This window comes from Panthera leo, chromosome B1 (assembly GCF_018350215.1).
Source record: "Panthera leo isolate Ple1 chromosome B1, P.leo_Ple1_pat1.1, whole genome shotgun sequence".
Lineage (NCBI taxonomy): Eukaryota > Metazoa > Chordata > Mammalia > Carnivora > Felidae > Panthera > Panthera leo.
The window spans coordinates 195,137,111-195,157,852 of record NC_056682.1 but is presented as its reverse complement, the minus strand read 5'-3'; the positions used below and the strand labels follow the sequence as shown (position 1 = coordinate 195,157,852).

Here is a 20,742-nt window from a genome sequence, read left to right as displayed (position 1 = left end):
TTCAGCTTCAGTTCTGACACGTAAAGACCCAAGAAGTCATCATGTCTGTCTTTACAGTAAGAAAAAATCTAAACAAACAAAATCAATGACTCTTCTGGACAAAACAGAGAGCTGAGTTTGCAGGGTAAATCGCCACCCTGACATCTGGGGAGACAGGTGAATCCAAAGAGTCACAGCCCAAATATGCTAACCTGGCACAGAAGGAACCATAGCCAGGAAACAGTGGGAACATTTAAACGGTAATTTTGATAAACTGGTGGAGGCTGCCTGTGTTCCACTGTGAGAATGAACAACTACCAGGCGACACAGTCTGTGGGGGTACCCCCACACTTTCATGGATTTTACCTCCAGAAACCCTACCACATCCTCTCGGTAGAATCAAGAAAGATCCCCACATGGCTCTGACATGGGGAGGGAGACATTACCACTGTAAATATGCCCAGAGTATTAGCCATAAAAAAGGCACACTGCCCAGGAATAAAGCTTAATGAGTGTCTTATAGCACATGGGGGTAGGACAAGTTCCCATCTCTAGCTCCTTCTAGCCATCCTGTGTCACCTAAGTGGGAAGAGCTAATAAATACCTGTGAAGGTCACAGCCCAGGGACACAGGCCCACCATAAGGCTATGACTTAGTCATAAGAGCACAGAATGAGAGAATTCCCTCCCCCTCCCTACACTTCACCACGACACCAACTGGGCTCCGGCATAATAGTAGTATACTACATTTGAAAGAGCTGCAAAACATAAACTTCAACTGAGGAAGAGTGCTTTGAGATGTCTAAAAGGACAGGGAGAAAAAAAACAAGGACACTAGAGGAATTTGACGTCTCTGGAACCTAGAGCCTCAGCAAACATTAAACGCAGACCAACTCCTGGCCAATTAACATAAAGCTCCACACTAAAGGCCTATTTACCTGAGTTCTTATCTAGCCTTCAACAGAAAATTAGAAGGCACATTAAAAGGCACTTTGAAGAGAAAAAGTAAGCCTTAGAATATGAGTAAGACTCAAATATGATACAGATTTTGGAATGATCAGATGATGACTTTAAAACAACTATGATAAATATTTTAAAGGTTCTAGTACAAAAGGTAGACAACACGCAAGAACCGGTAGATAAGGTACAGAAAGAGATGGAAACACTAAAGGATAACAAAAAGAAAATGCTAGCTATCAAAAACACTGTAACAGAAATGAAGAATGCCACTGATGGGTCTCATCAGTAGACTAGACACAGCCTAGGAAAGAATCCATGAGCCTGAAGATAAGCTAATAGAAATTTCCAAAACTGAAATGCAAAGAGAAAAAAGAATGAATAAAACAGAACATTAAAAAACTATGTGACAATTCTGATTTGTATATCATACATATAACTGGAACACTAGAAGAGAAAAGAGAACAGAGCTTAAGAAATATTTGAAGTAATAATGGCCAAGAAATTACCAAAATCAATTAAAGACACCACACCGTTGATGTAGAAATCTCAGAAAACACCAAGTAGGATAAATACCCAAAAAATCTACATGTAGGCACAGCATACATCCAAACTGTGTAAAACAAAACACAAAGAGAAAATCTTGAAAGAAGTCTAGGGGTAGGGAAGGGGTGGTGAGAGGGAATATGTTATCTACTGAGGAACAAGTATAAGAACTACAGTGAATTTCTTATCAGAAACCATATAAGAAAAGAATGGAGTGAAATATTTAAAGTGTTGAAAGAAAGGAAAAGACCAATCTAGAATTCTATATGTAAAATTATCCTTTATAAGTGGGGGAGAAATAGACTTTCTCAGATAAACAAAACCTGAGAGAAGTCAGAGCTAACAAGACTGCCCCAGAGAAAATGTTCAAAAAGGCCCCTGAGGGGGTGCCTGGGTGGCCCAGTCGGTTGAGCATCTGACTTGGGCTCAGGTCATGATCTCATGGTTCATGAGTTCAAGCCCCGCGTCGGGCTGTGTACTGACAGCTCGGAGCCTGGAGCCTGCTTCAGATTCTGTGTCTCCCTCTCTCTCTGCCCCTTCCCTGCTCATGCTCTGTCTCTATCTCTCAAAAATAAATAAACATTAAAAAAAAATTTTTTTTAAACAAAAAAAAAAGAGGCCCTTGAGGGAGAAAGAAACGATATGATATGGGTCAGAAACTCATTTCTACATTAAGAAAAGGAGAATTTCAGAAAAGGAATAAGTAAAGATAAAACAAAAGCATTTATTTTCTTATTTTTAACTAATCTAAAATACAACAGTTTAAAGTAACAATACTAACAATGTATTGAGTGATTATAACATATGGGTGAGTGAAATGAATGACAGCAGTGTCACAGGGCCAAGAGGGATGAATGGAGAATATGCGTTCATGAAGTATGTGAACTACATGCAAAACAATACAGCGTCAGATGAAGGTGGACTGAAACTAGTTAAAAATGTATACTGGAAATGCTAGAGCAATTGCTAAAAAAAATTGTTCAAGTATAACTAATAGGCTAAGAGAGAAGGTAAAATGCTCAAATAAAACAGTAAGAGAAAGAGAAAAGGAAAAAGAAACAACAGACAAACATAAATAAAAAACAAATATGATAGAAATGAACCAAAATGCGTCAATTATCACTTTAAATGTGAATGATCCAAATATATCAATTAAAGGACAGATCATCAGAATAGATGAAAAACCAAGATTCAACTATACGATGACTACAGGAAATTCTCTTTACATATAAAGACACAAATTAAAAGTAAAGGAATAGAGAAATACCATGCTAACACTAATGAAAACAAAACTGGCATACTCGTATTCATTTCAGATAAAGCAGACTTCAGAATAAGGAAAGTTATTAGGTACAGAAATTGGCACAATGATAAAGGAATTAATTCTCCAAGAAGACATAACAACCCTTTATGTATACCCACCTAACAACAGACTATCAAAATATGTAATGGCAACCTGATAGAACTGTAAATCTGCAGATCCACTAGCATTGTTGGAGACTTCAATGCCCCTTTTTCATTGACTTTTACATTAAGCAAGGAGAAAATCAATTAACTCACAATTAATTCACATGAAATATGCACCAAGTCAGATGACATTCTGGGCCACAGAACATACATTAACAAATTTATAAGACTGGAAATCATACCAAGCCTGGGAGTCAGGCTGCTTGTATGAGTGTTGGTAGTTTGTGTCTTTCAAAGGACTGGTCTATTTCATCTACATGAGCAAATTTTTGGCCATAGGGTTATTTATGTTACTCCCTTATTATTCTTTTAATGCCTATGGGATTAGTAGCGATGGTCCCTCATTAATTTGTGTTTCCTCTCTCTCTTTCTCTCTCTCTTTTTTTTTTTTTTTTTTTTGGTTAACCTGGCTAGAGGTTTCCCAGCTTTTGGTTTTATTGATTTTCTCCATTATTTTCTTTTTTTAAAATTTCACTGAGCTCTCCTCTAGTTTTTATTATTTTTTGGTTCTGCTTTCATTAAGCTTAAATTGCTTTTCTTTCTCAGTTTCTCAAAGTAGAAGCTTAGATTACTGATGATTCTTCTCTTCTAATATATATACTCACTGCTATTCATTTTCCTCTAAGCACTGTTTTTGCTATCTCCCACAATTTTTATTAATTTAAGATATTTTAAAACTTCTCTGGAGACTTCTGTGTTATTGAAAAACATGTTTTTAAACCTTCATAGATTTTGAGTTTTTCCAGCTATCTTTCAAGTACTGATTTCCAGTTTAATTCCTTTGTAGTCTACCCCAGAGCCAGACCTCTAAGTACTCACCTCTTCAGGAGCCTAGAACACAAGCACCCCCAATGCCTAAGTATCTCCCCACATCCATCAATCCAGACCTCTTCTGACTGCTTCCAGAAAACTGTCAGAATCCTCTCAGCCACAAGAAGGTGTAACTCCCTCAGAAATGCAACGCATCTTGGCAACAGGGGAAACCCATGAAGAATCTACCAGGAACTGCTGGAAGTCATTTTCTTGGCAAGCCGGTGGCCATCGAAATCCATCATCACGTCTCCTTTCCCTGATGGGCTTTTATCACCCTCCTATCTACCATTCATCTTTTTCCATCTTTTCCCCACACTGCCCCATGCTTGCTCTTCCCATCTTACCCTCCAACTGCTCCTCTTCGTCCCAAATCTTTTTGATAGGACTTTTGGAAATCAGATTTCAAGTTTAATACATTCTTCTATAGTTTCAAATTCTTCAACAAAAATTCCCTATATTTTCTATGCCTTCACTTCACTTTTTCCACCTAAAATTCCCCAGAAGATACTATCACCCTTCTCTTCATAAACCTCAACACTTTTGGTAAATATTACATAAAGTCTCTTCACACAGCACTCTGTTTTCATCTCTCTACTGATCATCATATCTGATGAACACGACGAGTCATTAACCAGGCAGAAACCATTCTCCAAGGAACAGTGAAGTCTTCAAGGAAACGTAAGCACTGGTGGCAACATTTAAGTCCTGTAGGTGACTCCATAGATTTAGTTCTAAAATTCAACCCACACAGTACGTACACCATTTAACCTTCCCAAAACTGAAAGGGTCCCAAATCCCACAAAGCAGGTATTTTTTTCTCCCTGATTTGTATGACAAATAATCTACAGCCTTTTATACGCAGAAATGGATTAGACCATACAGATTATACCACAGTCCTAACAACACATACTTTGCTGTGTAAGAAGGAACACTAATCCAAGAAAGGTGTGTAATCAGTTCTAAGCTGGCAAATAGCCAACTAAAAATGCATAGTAAAAGACAGCAGAGGGTCTCAGAGAGTCCAGCTTTGAGATGCGCTCTCTCCCCAGCTGCCATCCAGGCAACCAAATCCTTTTGTAGCTGGTTAACAGGCAAGCTCATCTGTGGGGGGCACTGGCACACAATAGTAGTTATGTTCTGCCTTACAAGTGACTACACTTCATTGAGTTTATGCTCAGTAGGGCAGTGTTTGCAAACCACTTAGATTCCAGGACGGAAAGAGCTACAAAAATGAAACACCCAGTCCTTCTCTGAGGTTTGTTATTAGCCTCTGTTAGCCACAGGTTACAGGGCACTAAACACTATGTACTGTGTGTTTGCTCGTAACCACTATGAAAAATAGCCTATAACATCTTTCTGAAGACTCCTAGAAAATTTTAAGTTAATTTAAAATCTGGGAATTTAACTGGGAAATACTTCAATTCTTAGAACTAGTTCTTGTCAAAATACCTCATTAATTCTTTCTTGGGTGTCAATCCAATTTTGTTTCAACCAACACTGTTCAACAGACGATTGCTGAAGTTTAATGCTACTAGGGGAAAAATGTGAACGGGGTGAAATAATCAGTTCCATTTGAATCTAAGTTCATTCCCAGCCTACAAGTAAACCTCTTTCTGATGTTAAGAAATGTTTTCAGAAAAATCGATTCAAGGGGCACCTGGGCGGCTTAGTTGGTTGAGCGTCCAACTTCAGCTCAGGTCATGGTCTCACGGTTAGTGAGTTCGAGCCCCGAGTCAGCTCTGTGCTGACAGCTCAGAGCCTGGAGCTTATCGGATTCGGTGTCTCCCTCTCTGTCTGCCCCTCCCCCGCTCATATTCGGTCTCTCTCTCTCTCTCTCTCTCTCTCTCTCTCAAAAAATAAATAAACATTGGGGCGCCTGGGTGGCTCAGTCGGTTAAGCGTCTGACGTCAGCTCAGGTCATGATCTCACGGACCGTGAGTTCGAGCCCTGTGTCGGGCTCTGTGCTGACAGCTCAGAGCCTGGAGCCCATTTCAGATTCTGTGTCTCCCTCTCTCTCTGCCCCTCCCCTGTTCATGCTCTGTCTCTCTCTGTCTCACAAATAAATAAACGTTAAATAAATAAATAAATAAATAAACAAACAAACATTAAAAGAAATTAAAAAAAAAAAGAAAAATAGATTCATTAGCTTAATAGCCCAGGTATGTATAAGATGAGGCTTTCCATACACCATACAGAAGTTAGAGAACCTAAAAGAAAATCCTAAATACACAGTAAACTGATGTCCTTCCTCAAAACAGCCAGTCAAAACATCATTTCTGAAAGATTTCTATCCTGTAGCATGTATACCAAAATACAAAGTATTCATAACCAACACAAGCATCTACAAGAACTCTGGAAAAAGTACAGATCCACTCTGAAGAATAATTATATGACTACACAATATAAAGTGATTGAGTATATTAAAATACTATTTAGAATGCTTCTGAAAGCAATATTTTTAAAAAGTAACATTCCTCCAATTTATGGTAGTGAATTGTAGTCTGAGCTTCTCTGGCCTAGATAAAATATTTACATATATCGGGGCAGCTAGGTGGCCCAGTCGGTTGAGCATCCAACTTCGGCTCAGGTCATGATCTTGCGATCAGGTCATGATCTGTGAGTTCGAACCCCGTGTCGGGCTCTGTGCTGACAGCTCAGAGCCTGGGGCCTGCTTCGGATTCTGTGTCTCCCTCTCTCTCTGTCCCTCCCCCACTCGTGCTCTGTCTCTTTCTCTCTGTCAAAAATAAATAAACATTTAAAAAAATTTTTTTAATCTACATATATTTTACAAAAGAAACTACTAGTAAATGTTGTTTATGTATTATGCATAATTTAGTTTAGAATCTCTGGAAAGCAGGGAAAATTTACTATGTTATCATTAATTTATGATAATTCATTTTATCACCTCAGAATTCCCCATTTCCTGGCACAATTTCATGGAAATGTTCATGAACTTCTCAGAAATACTGTACTACATTGTTGTTTAATGAGACAAGACATATGCTTATAACATTCACAGAAATTGTAAAATATAAATAATATAAGGTACCATCCAAAGGAAAAAACCTCCCATGTACCTTCAAAACAGAAATCTTATTTGACAAGTTCTAAGAAGGAATATAAATATAACAAGCTCTTTCTCACAAGATATGAGGTACAAGAAGAGAATGAAGACATCCTACTGAAGTCAGGTCCTCTCAGAAAAGATGAAATGTTTTTAATTTCTACAAATTTAACCTATAATATCTGATTTTTAAGCAGTTACATAATAGCATAAAATATGCACTGTAAAAAAAAATGATTTAAAAGAATGGCCACAAACATTGTGAATGCACTAAATGCCACTGATTACATACTTTTAAAATGGTTAACTTTATATCCTGTCAATTTTACATCATTAGTTTTATATATAATTTTATATTAATAAACTGAATTAATTTACATAAATCAAATAATAAATTTTTAATGATCTGAAGGTAAATTTAAGAGAATCCAAATCATGAGCACTATATTCTCTCAATTTTTAAGTCAAAAAAAATTCATTAATTGAATTTCATATTATTATTTGCCCTGAGAGTCATAAAATTTCCTGTTCTCTAGATAAATCTAAATAATAAAAAGTTACTTTATTTGACATTCAGAGTCAAATATTATGAGAAGCTTGACACATCTAATATTTATTTTTTTTAAGTCCAATATGCACCCTTGAAGGTATACTTTAATGGACAAAGAGGAAAGAGACTACTATTTTCGAAACCAATTTTACCAAAAAGGGGAGTAAAATAACAACTATGGCTTCCCACACATCTCTGTCCAGAAATTTTTCTTTAGCTTAATACCTACTTTAAATATAATCAGTTTAAAACAGAAAAAATTAAACAACAAAAAGCCAGACACAAAAATCTTGAGACTCATCTTTTAAAAGAAAAATGAATACGCATAAAATATTAAGTCATACGTTACAAGTGAAAAATGCTAAATAAGCAACAAGAGTTTCAGGAGACAAAGAACAATGCAGAAGAAAACGCATAGAAAAAATAGTTCTAAGATCCAAATCTATATATTAATAGTGCAAAAACCAATACTCTAGGGCCTTCACAAATGATTCAGAACCAGATGAGCTTCATGTACTTTTCTCTGAATATTTTAGAAAATAATTCAGAATCTATTTTCCATCCAAAATTAAGGCAATAGCATATGCCAAGCATCAGCATACAGAACAGTGCTTAACAGTCTGACTCTGTCTCCTGTCTTTGTCACTTCCTACAAACATAGTTCCACATAACCAAGGTAAAATCCTCCCACTTAAAACATTAAACTCCAACAGAGAACCAAATAAGGGTTATGGCTATTACCCCCTCTAATGCTTCATGATGGTGTAAAAGACACACACTAGAGTGGAAGAAAAAGCAAAACTAAATAGCATGTCAATAATTAACTTTTTAAAGTATATCACTACCATGCATGTTTTCTATTTGTATAATAATTTAGCAACTTATAAATTATGTCCATATAAGCTCATGTTGCCAAAAAAAATGTGTTATATAATTATTTGAGTGATTTTTCTCCTTCTATATAGATTTTCTTCTGAAAAGATATCATATATTAAGATATTGTATGTGCTTCATATATATAATTTTTCATACTTAGTTTGCTCATATAATAGATTCATATATGTATTAAATCTGAACAATTATAAATATTTAGTAAACCATTTTATAGCACAAAAATATATAAATATGCTTTTTGTCCTTACAACTTAAAATGAAATTAAATTTTTCCCTTCTATATTTTTCATTCAGTTTGAATATTCTGAAAGCAGTCACTATAACCAAATCAGCTAATAAATATATCACTTATCATGCATTTATTTAACTGCTGACATAATACCTAACAATATAAGTAAGCATACAAAAGGTATTACAGTCACACCAGTTCCCTGACCCAAATCATTCCAAACATAATTTGGGGACGATGAAACCAAAGGATTAGCACAAAGATAAAATCAGTCTCTCCACATATCAGATAAAAATCAAGTTATAGTGTGTCTGTGTGTGTGTGCGTGTGTGTGTGCACGTGCGTGTACCCAGCTATATGTGCTGGGAGAAGATATTTTAATACTGGAATAATCACAGAATGTCATACCTGTGCTCCATAGATATATTTATCCAACATCTTGCCTCCTATTGTCTGTCCTCCTATATCCCAAACTTGAAGAGTAACATTCAAGTTTCCTTGAATATAAAAATAAGAATGCAGAAAAGATAAGTAACAAAATAACTGAATACAGTTTCAGAGAACACTAAGTCACAATGATAAACTATGAATCTATTTTGCCTTTTATTCTGCATGTTCCTATGGTCAGATATTTGGAACTGTGAAATAACGTTGCCAAAAGATATTATAGTGGGGGAATTTAGGTTTATACTTTTACCCCATTTCTATAGAACCGTATTTATAATCACCTTCAAAACAAAAGAAAGATTTAATTCATAAACCTCTTAAAACTTAAAAAAACAGTAATTTTCTTAAACAGAGAATAGAACAATAAAGCACTTATATGTGGGGTAAAAAAATATATACTTAAAAAATAAAAATAGAGCCGTATATACTAACCTACCCTATAGCACATAATGAATTTTGCTGTAATCTAAACTCCATAGCTTCTAATACTCATAGATTAATAATAGAGTACAAAAATGGACCCAGAGTTTCAACTCAAATTAATGGACCTTTAAAATTTGAATGTCACCTATTATATGCAATAGTAAACACATTTTTTTTAAAACTACATGTTTTCAAATTTAACCTATAAAATATAAACACATATGATAGCTATCTTCGTAACAGGATAGATACCCAGTATTTCACTAAATATTATGATACATTTATAACTGTTCAAAGAATTTCCGGTGAAACAAACTATTACATGTGCTTCGAAGCCTTCATAAAATGGTGTAAATCTTCCCCACACAAGCATAATGAAAGCATTTTAAAATACTAAAAAGCAATCTTTAAATTTCTTTTTTCTATTTTGCAAAATATTCAGCTGATCCAAAAATTTATGAGATAAGCTATTCTCTTATCAATGCAGAACCCCAGAAGTTAAAGACCATGTCCAACATGCTTTTAACATTTCAAACTGTTTCTCCTAAGAAAACCATACAGTTTTCTCCAAAGTTAGACAAAGTCTCAATTAGTACCTTCAAAATGAACTCCCATACTACAAATGTATCTTTCTGAATGATTTGCAAATAAGGAAAACTCAAAATAAAAACCTAAAGACAGCAAAAAATGGTCTTGCTTCAAAAGCAACAATAAAAAAGATTATAAAGACATGAATTTTTATACCAATGCAAAACACTCAACTTGGAGAATGTCAGTTTCACCATTCCACTGAAAAGCAAGTATAACACTGGATTAACCAGCCAAGTTTTACCCTTGACTCTAAGTTTTGTTGGGTTTGTAATACAGTCTTTCCATTATTTTGAGGTGGGTCTGTTGCATCTGCCAATGGGCAAAGGATTTACATGGGGAACTTCCATGGGCATTAATGAGAGCTCCTGGAGTTTATCACTCGTCATCATTCCCACATACACCGTCAAGGCTCACAGAGTAATGACAAAAATGTTCTTAAAGCTCTATGAATGTGAAAACCAAAATGTCACAAACTAAGACTGTATCCAATAACTGGGATAAACCCACTTACTTAAAAATCTAAATTTTTCAAGATTCAAAGCTGAACTCATTCTCCTCTGATGTGGTCTCAAATTAAGCAGGTGAGAAAGGGCCAGAAGTCACTAGATCTATGTCAGACAGCTTCAGAAGCCCCTAGATAAACAGGCAGTACTCTATCCAGTTTACTTGCACACTCTTACAGTCATTTATTTACTTCAAACCAACAGTGTTTAACAAAATTAACTTTCTTACAGGATTTTAGGCAACACTTAATAAAAGGCATTTAATCCCATTTTCTTCAAGGTCAATAACTCCTATCACTTAACTTTATATCAAGAAATAGAAAGCTTTTCTTTCTTTAAATTCTAATAGCGAGATCCTATCTGAATTAGTTATTGTGAACACCTTAACTACAACTTTAGGAACATGAGTTTCATTACACGTTTCCAAATTCTGACTACATCATTTCAAGACTCTACATTGTTTATTCAATTGTCTCCCATCCAAGAAGCTTTGATTTATATTCATGTGTTGCAGGTATTTTTTAAATCCATACCTTTCCAAATACAGTGTGTTGGTTGTTGTTGGCTTATTTCTTTACTATTTCTTATTTCCTTAATATACATATTCTAGTGCCTCACAAATAAAAATAGTTAGGCATTACTGATAACCCACAATGCTAGCCAAAGCTGGGGGGGAAAAAAAACACTTTTGCTATCAGTATAGCTTCAACAAATGATACTAATTTCTTACTCATTTCATATATCTAGAAACATATTTTTAACTTCCACATTTGAATTTTAGGCTTATTAACAAATAAAAATAAAAATAAATGAGAGTCCTCTATTTGGGAAACAAAATCACATACGGATGAAATTCAAGTTAATACTCATTTCAGTTTTCCCAAACATAAACATATAAAGCTTCCAAGTATATTTTCAAAGTGACATACCTAATAACCTATGTATGAGTATTCAAGTAATCAATACTATAAAATTTTTAAAAACCAAAAATCCATCTAACATAAATTTCCAACTAATAACATTAAGGAAATTGTCAGCAATCTAATCTTGAATGTAAAATGCTACAAAATTCCTGCTCCTCAGTAAGAAACGACATGTAACCAGGGAAAAAAATAAAATAAATGAGGTGACAAAATACAGGTAAGTTGCTTTTGGTATGAATCAAAGCCACCAAGAGGATTCAACAGTGACCTTGTAAAAGTACACTTGGAGCCTTGGTTAACCTTACTTAAAGTGCTGCATAGTCAAGATGGAACTAAAAACACAAGTCTGCCCACTTCTTGTACTAAAGACTTAGAAATCCTTTTCACAGTAGAACGCTGTTTACTGGACTGTACCCACAAGCTTCCTGAAAGTATTTTGACTAAGGCTCTTAAGAAGCTCTATCAGCAGAATCTCTGACTAACAGATACACTATTTTAAGCAGTAAAATCTGCACAGTGGTTGCATCCAGACTATACAGCATACCGGAACATGAAATATACTAAAATGGATGAATATTTACAAAGTAATGACCTTGAAAACTTGCATGAAGAGAATGTCAATAGATGGACAGGAGGTATTACACCTCTAACAATCTGAATGGACAGAAGACTTACCAGAATACTTAACAAACATTAGATTTGCCTAGTACTCTCTATAAATTCAATAATGCTGTCTATAATGTTTTAGCTAGCGATACAAATATTAATCATTCTACATTTGACACAGTTAAAATTAAGGTTGAAGTTATAAAGGATATACTATGAACCTTGTAATTTACTTATCTCATTTGTTAATATACTATTAATTGTATAAAATCAAGTTATATTAAAATAATTCTTCCTGCTGAAATTTCTAACATATTTTGAGTCTATTAAGCAGCATAAAACCAACTGCCTTAAAAAAATTTTTTTTTTTTCTGGAACTCTACCCATCAAAATAAAAACTTAATCAGGAATATTAAAATACACATTCATTGGACTATCAATTTCCTAACATCATTTTTAATAGAAGTACTCTCTAACTCTAAAATATTATACTATAAATGTTGATTTCAAAAAATACCAAGTATTTTTACAAAGTCATCAAAACTTTAAAATGGGTCACACTGTGCAACAAATCCGAAATCATCACATACATATTATATATATATAAGATGTCCAAAACCAGTCTTAAAATATCTTAATATCTGCGTGGTGCTTATTCCTTTATTTAAGCCTTTGAACTAAAAAAGTCAGAAAAACTAATATTAATGGTACAGAAAGCTGATGCTTTTGCCGATTAGCATCAAAAACAGTCAATAATTATATACATATTAAAGTTCTCTGTACAATTGGCATCCCTGAAAACACTGTTGCAAAAAATAAGCTTCCAGCATGTATATTACATGATTTGAGCATGTATTCTGCCAGTGACTGCTGTAAAAATTCTGAATGTAGCGTTGACCTATCCACACTAGTGAGAATAATAAAATGAGATTTTCAGTTTTGAATAGATTAAAAGTGAATACAATTGAAACAAAATATGCATATGTTTCTCATTAAGCCTCTTGCTGAACAATAACTTAGAATGGAAAGTGGGAAATCTTTTGTCACACTGTATCTTTTAATGCATTCTTCATTGGTAGCTGCATTCAGTCACAAAATATAATAGAGCATATTACCAGTGAGATATGCAGAATACCTTCAATTACCAAGAGTTTTCATTAGCTGCTCTAAAGCTTTCACAGAGAGATGTCTGATAGATGGGATGCTTGAGAGGTTAACATATTTCAATAATATTGGAATTTATTAAACCCCTGCCCCACTATATCACTCATGCTCCAGTATATGAATCTGACGCTATACTTGCAACCGTTTTTACTCAAATGTGTTTCCTCAGAGAGGAGAGGGATGGACTGGTTCAGAAAGTCAATCAAGATAAACTGGTTTTAATAAAATACTTTAAACATATAATTTAACCATTACAAATGAATGGACAGAGCATTTTAAAGCCCCAATTGTTCAGAAACTAACTTAAAACAGAAACCACTCTCTTTTTGTTATTATTTCCCTGTATTTCCCACAAAATGTGCTGCAACTGGCATCTAAATAGTTTCTTTGCATGGTGAACTGAAACATCTTGAATGCTCAAACTGTATTTTTATGAGTGCCTAGGGACCCTAAATTTTAGTGGTCTATTAAATGCCAGCAATTTCATGCTGCCTTGCATAAAACAGCATTCACATATTAGAGCACAGAAGTTCCATAGCTACATTATACTTCTGTTCCAACTTTCTCTCGAACAAAAAACTGAAGCAGAGGCTAATCAAAATAATATTTAAAAAAAATAATCCTTTCCAGTCTTTTCACATTTAGTTTATACAATATCTGTTTATAATTGTACAGCATTTGATTTTTTTAACTTTTTAGAATTTTATAAACAACTATTATGTATCCTCAAAAAAATGTGTAGAGTGGTCAAAAATAGCAGGAGAGTAGGGGAGTATATAAACTTTTCTCTCACGCCCATAGACAATTCGTCGTCATGGTAGATGCTGATGAAAGTTAACCTCTGAAGATAGATTTGCTAATTATATATATTTTCACACAGAAGCGACCCCCAAATTTATTTTGCATGTCTCCCTATGTCTCTTATTGTAAGATATATACAATTTACTATGTTAAGATTTTTTAGTCTCTTACCTGGCAGTGTTATCCTTCTCAAAAAGAAATCCAGTCCTATAGTTTGTTTGTACTGTTTCCCAAAAGTTTCTTGAGCAAAACACGTAGCTAAGGAGGTCTAAAAAATTGATGCATAGAAAACCAAAATTAATGTCTTTGTTGTAGAAATGTAAACATAAAATCACTACTAAACCTTATTAAGTAATCTTAGTATTTACACTCCCATTAATCCAACAAGCAACTTTAAGCAGTTCTAATCAGTTGCAAGGGGAGGAGGGACTTAACACTCCCCCAGGTAAATTCACTTGCAACTACTATCCGTGGGGACAACAGGCTAATGGGTTGGATCTCTTTAAATCCCCAGATAGTCAGTCAAGCTCCTTCTTGCTGGAAATCAGAATTTGAGATCTATCAACAAGAAAACTCAAACAACACGACTAAAGATATGTAGATCTATAGATATCAGTTGAATACAAATTTCAGAGAATTCTAAGTTTCATTTCTGAGGTTAAATATTCTGAGTATTTGTGCCCTCAGCCAATAACAAGCAGTACTAATTAAAAAGGGGGAAAGACTGTTTATATAATTTCTTTTTTCCCCACAAAAAAGTGTCTTTAAATGTCTAATTTTTCTCTACATTAAAGATGTTAAATGAAAATGATCCTATAGAATGACTGTGATAATATTTATCTTTAAAATTAAAAAGCATTTTTGAGACTAATATTATAGGCAAAAATAAGTATCTTCAATCCAACAACCATAAAGATTAAAAGTCACAAGATTATTATAACCAGAACAGATGTGTGTGTGTGTATATATATATATATATATATATATATATATATACACATTTTTTTTTTAAATAAAAACTCAAAGTTGTACTCAAAACTCTAGAGTACCATTTCATATCAAAGTAGAATCATCACTCTGGTAACAACTGAAATAACTCAATAACTTAAAGGCTTCTTAAACATTAAATGCACTATTTATTTGTACACTTCACCAAAAAGGAGAAAGGCAGCTTCACGAAGCTTTTATGCTCTTTAAGCAAGACTCCCAAAGTTAAGTGAAAATTACCCTTTTTTACTCTGAAAGTTAAAATTAGATGTCAACTCCCAAAATAACGAAAACTAAAATAAAATTTCGAAGATAACTTAGTATAATTAATTATGACATAAGTGCAGTAATGCAAAAGAAAACTTGGCCACATTTCAATTCCTTCAAACAAAAAGACCTAAAATTCCTTTTGACACAAGAACCAGATTTTTCACACAAATAACAATTTGCACACCCTCACTCCAATTCTTTTATTATTTAAACACTCAGAACTTGTAATAAATTTCTAAGATATTTGGTCAAATATTTATTGAGCACCATAGGAAAGAGGTTCTCCCAGGCACTGAGAAATAAACTCACTACACCCAAATGAAAATTTATTTGGCTTCCCTGAACAATAGTATAAAAACTAAGAGATTAGAATGAAAAAGGTAAGCATTCCTTTTTAAAGCTTTTTGTTTTTCATTTAGCTTTATTTATGCCACCAAGCTTGTTTAACTTAGAGTGCAAAATCTGTTAAGAGGCTCATAGTTCTAGAGAAAAATACCACTATTTAGTACAGATGTTTCAAAGTGTTTAACACAGGGATGGTTGATATACTTTTATAAGACAAAGAGAAATTCAAGGCACATATAGCATTAGCATCGTGCCATTTAAGGTAATTTTTCCCATTCATTTAGGGTTTTCAAAGTTCAGTATTTTTACATTGATGAGTATTTAGAAAAATTCGAAGGTTCTTTTCTTGGAAACAGGACTGCAAGATTCTGAAAGCCCTACCCTCACACTTTTGAGGCAAACGTAAAGCTAGGATTTTTATCGGAATAAAGTACAATCTGTCAAAAGCATAGGTCACTGGGAACACAGAATATTAACATGTGTTCTTATACCATCTCTGGACAAACAGAGAATCGGCTGAATCAGTGGTAAGCACTTCCTCAATCATCTGGACTTTCTGCCTCTTTCATACTCAAATAAGTTCTCACAAGTCATTATATAAATATCATTCTTAAACAATCATCTACCACATCTGAAACATTTTTATCTGATTCTTTATATTGGTTTTTTTGGGGTGAACTTCTGCTTATAATTTTTACCAATATTACATTTACTAATACCAAAAAAAAGAGACCAAAAAATAACATTCTGCCTCAAAAAAATCTTAAGAAATGTGTAATAAAATCAAAAGTATGAATCAAAACAGAAAGAAATAGAAACACATGTTATTAGGAGGAGGAGCTTATATTTCTCCTGGAGAAACTGTTAGTGATTATCTCAATATTCCACTGCCTCCGTCCATGTGTATCTAAATGCCAGCAGTTAAAACTAACAAGAAAAAATCATGCTAGAAAAAAGAGTCAGGCGTTGAATCAGGATACAAGTAAGAATGAGAGGCCGAATTCATAAAAGGATAGTAAAGGAAACAGAATGGGGATGTTGATAGCAGCCAGTAACTTGAGGGCTGGACGGGGTATGGAGGAGAAAAAAGCTTGGTATACCAACAGAAAAAACGTTCAGATCCTGATGTCTGTGTCTGAGAATCTCTGGCAGAAAATGCCTTTACAACTTTCAAATAGATTAGTCGAGATGACAGACTCAATCGGAACACCATAAAGAGTTACCACTGTTACCCTCTGAAGCAGAATGATAGTCCTAATTCAACAGTATGGAAGGGAGAGAAATTATGCCCTGTCCTACACTAGACGGAATTTTATAAAGAGATGAAAAACTGCAATTATTCACATTAAATTAACAATAAGAAAAAAAAAAAAAAAACATATGGCAGTCTAAATAAAAAGCCCAGATACAACATGATGAACAAATTTCAACTGAGTCACACATGTATGAAGACTGATATATACTAGGAGGGAAAAAAAAAAAATGAGCAAAAGTTTAAAGACTTATGATAGAATGCAGGATAAAGGGCAATTTTTGTCTCTTTAAACAAGTGTATTGGTGCTATAGACTGTCATTACAACTTGAAACAGGAAATAAATTCAGTTATGAGCTGACTGTAAAAAGATTTAGGAGATGAAAGATTAGAAGGTATTCAGAAGGAAATTGAATAAAACCATACAAATACACAACTTAATTTTTTTTTTATTAAATAAGAGTGTTAGAAACAATGCCGATTTATGTAAAACAGTCGAACTATTCAAAAAGTTGCTTCCCCAAAACCTTCAAAGGTCATTAGAGGGTACGAGGTCGCTTTTCCTCAGCAATAAAAATCAGTAACAAAATCTCCACCCGGAAAGGCAGAAGGAAATCAACGCAATGCTCCCCATTTTGCATGTGGATGCCACCTCTCCCAAGTGCCCCAGGGAACTCGAATCCCACAAAGCCAGGGGCAGCTCTGCAGGGCCGACTGCCAGGGAAGATGTAACGAGCAGGTGTCGCCACAGAAGCCAGGGTCCGAGCTACACCAGTCACACGGATCGGTGAAGCCGGACACTGGTGGACAATGACCACCTGCGTTTCTACAGACTCTGGCTGGGAACAGGGAGAGGGGAGGAACGGCGACAGGCTGCAGCAAGATTCCAGAAACCGTGGGCGCCTTTGACAGAAGCGACAGGTGTGAAGGCACCGCGGGCAGCAGCTCTTCGCTTTGTTTGGGGGAGAGTCACTGACCCTTCGGGATCCCGTGGACCCTCACCAAAGAGCAAGCACCGAGAGAGGATTTTATTACACCATTTCCGGAGCTCCACGACCCAGACTTAAAAGGCTCAGCCTAAGAAGCCAGGAGACTGGCTGTCGGATGTTCTCGCGTACTCGGTCTCAACCAACCGTCCCCAAAGGCTAGACCCTAAGCAAGGATCCCCTTTGGCAGGAGAGCGGCCGTACCCCCTCGGCACCCGGCCCTCACTAGGAGCGCCCAGGTACTTGTTGAATGAATGCTTGTGCGGACAGGTGCTGCATGAGCGGCAGCGACGACGAGGTATGACGCCATCAAACAGCAACCGGCGTTTATTGGGTGCACGCCGCGTTCTGAAAGCTTTACGTGGGTTTTCACATCTCATGTGCATTTGCACACTGCACCCTTTGAAGCGACCCCTCTCCATACCCACCTGACCGATGAAGCCCAAGTAGGTTAAGAATTTGCCCTCCGCTGCCCCGACCAGTTAGCGATGGAGCCCCGAGGCGCACCCAGGGAATCTGACTCCAGAGCCAAGTTCCTGGCAGCCGCCAGCGCAGTGCTGGTATCCGAAACCGTAAAGCGGCCGGGGGCGCGGAGACTGGGGGGCGGGGGTGGGGGGCGCGGAGGCAAAGTGCGTCCTGGACTAAAGGAAGAACAAGTAAGAGGCCCTGGCAGATGTCTTGCCAGTCGTCGGAGGCGAGAAGCTGGAAAGCTTCCCAGGAGGGCGATGCTGGCCCGACTCTTGAAGAAGTAGGAGTTCGAGATCCGGGCAGAGAGAGCTGGGGAGTGACTTTTTTTTTTTTTTTCTTTCTTTCTTTTCTTTTTTTTTTTTTTTAATTTAATGGGAGCTGGACAGCTCCGTCAGCCTTCACCCAGCGCCTACTTCGTGTCTGGCCCCAGGCCACACGACCAGGTGGGCCGCCGCCCTTGGGGTAATGAGGCGACGCAGAGCGGCGGGGAGAAGGCTGGGGGGGGGGGGGGGGGTGCCGGGGCCGCGCCGGGGTTCCTGCAGGCCGGGGACGGCGGGCCCGCTGGAGGACTGACCTTCCCGGAGGTGCCGTCCCCCAGCACGACGATTTTCAGTTGCCGGTCCTGGCTCTCCTCCTCAGAGTCCGACATGGTGTCCCGGGAACCAGGCTCGCCCTCCCCACCCCCACCCCGAGGTAGAGGGAGGAAGGGTACGGGGGGTCTCCGGGGGTGGGGGAGAGGAGGAAGGGCGACCGTGGGGGCAGGACCCCCCGCCCCGGTGTCTCAGCGGCCGCTGGACGTATCTAGGGTGAATCACTCGCCGGGCGCCATCTTGCCTACCTCCCCTCCCCCCTGAGCGCGGCCCCGCCCCCCCACGCGCTACGTCGGTCGCGCTCCCCCTCCTCTGGGCCAACCCGCGCCGACCGCGAGCCTCCCTGGCGAGCCGACCCATCCGCCGGCCTGGGATGGGGGAGGCATTCGAACCGAGCAGGGAGAGATGGGCGCTCCTCTCGCAGGGGCAGCTGTGAAGCATAAAACTAAAATATAGGGTTCCAACCAGGTAGAAAAGTGGAAGCTGAGGAGCTCTCAGACGTCGTATTATATTCCCGTGTTTCCATCACCTCCTGAGAAGGTCCCTGAAGCAAATGGTTTAGTCCGAGGGGGAGGGGGGCGCGTAGACGCCTGGGCTGCGCGCCACGGTTGCCATGGAAGGCGGTGGGGCGGGGCCTGTCTCCAGGCGCCCGGGAAGCCGGTCGCGAGGGGCAGCGCACTGGGGCGGAGCCTCTGAAAGTGGTGTGGGCGCCGGGGGTGGAGAACCCAGAGGAGCGTGAACGCCGCGGACGTCGCTCGCGATCGCGCTGCCTTCGGGGGCACAGCAATAGTGGCTTGCCGTTTAACGGAGCTCTAGCGCTTATTCTGATCTCTCAAACCGTGGATTTTCTCGACCGAACAGAATCCGATGTTTCATTAATCTAGCAAGTACCCTGGAACAGCAGTTCTCAAAGTGTGGTACGAGAAACCCTTGGGGGGTTCCCAATAAAGTCAAAACTATCTTCATGACAATACAAACACCTTTTTGCCTTTTCTGCGTTCCTTCTCTCACGAGTGTACGTTTTCCAGGGGATGCATGATGTGTATGGTATCATTACTCGGACAGTTAAGGACAGTTAAGTGCTTGTTACGAAGTTTCAAACATTTCTTGGTATTAATTGCAAAGCAGTCATGATAACTATAACTTACATAAACAAAAGCTCTTTGGGGTCTACAATAATTTGTTAAGAGTGTAGACAGGCCCTGAGTCCCAAAAGTACAAGAACTGCTGTCCTGGATGATCTCAGTCCATTAGAGTAGGTAAAAAGACATAACTGAAAATTTCAAGATAGTAGGATAAATTCTACAATAATAATGCCAACTTATTCCTATGCTTGTCTCGTTGTTAACTACTTTACAGGGATTATCACGGTTGATTCCTCGCGGGAACCCCATAAAGTAGGTAGAATTATCTCATTTTACAGATGAGTGAGCTTAAGGGACAGAAAGCCTAGCTCAGAGGCAGTGGTCCTGGAAAGAATGTAGGAAGTAGAATAGGAAACCAGTACAGTTTTAAGAAGTGCCCAGCCCTAAGGGGAGCATTGGAGTTCTAATCGTAGACCCACACTTACTAAATGTGTGACCTTGAACCACAGTTTCCTTATCTACAAAACAGAGGCACTACCTCCATCATAAGGTTGAAAATTAAGTGAAGTAATCAATGTAAAGTAACAGCGCAATGCCTGGCATATACTAGTAAGCACTCAATATTAACTGATGTAATTACCATTTTCATCATCATCATTAGCGATGGTCCATATTGGAGCATCATTGCTTCCTCGCCATGTGACCTTAGACAGGTTTCTTATGTAGAGTCTAGTCTCTTCATCTGTAGATACGGTTAGTCCATGATACCCAGTTAGTAGTAGTTCCCAGTACCTTCCCTACTC

The 20,742-nt window shown here is 37.5% G+C and overlaps 1 protein-coding gene across 4 annotated transcripts in view; it reads right to left on the bottom strand.

The window, feature by feature from the left end:
* Nucleotides 1-19,127, bottom strand: part of RAB28 (RAB28, member RAS oncogene family) — an 85,317-nt gene extending 66,190 nt beyond the window's left edge. For 2 of the 4 annotated variants that reach the window (XM_042936879.1, XM_042936880.1), the window contains exons 1-3: nucleotides 18,839-19,124; nucleotides 14,128-14,224; nucleotides 8,907-8,995 (exon numbers count right to left, since the gene is read on the bottom strand). In XM_042936879.1, coding sequence (XP_042792813.1) covers nucleotides 8,907-8,995; nucleotides 14,128-14,224; nucleotides 18,839-18,913 — 261 coding nt within the window. In that variant the 5' untranslated portion in view covers nucleotides 18,914-19,124. Of the gene's footprint in view, nucleotides 1-8,906; nucleotides 8,996-14,127; nucleotides 14,225-18,838 lie in introns of all 4 variants that reach the window. The other 2 variants (XM_042936877.1, XM_042936878.1) reach the window with 2 other exon arrangements.
* Nucleotides 19,128-20,742: the final 1,615 nt, after the last annotated feature.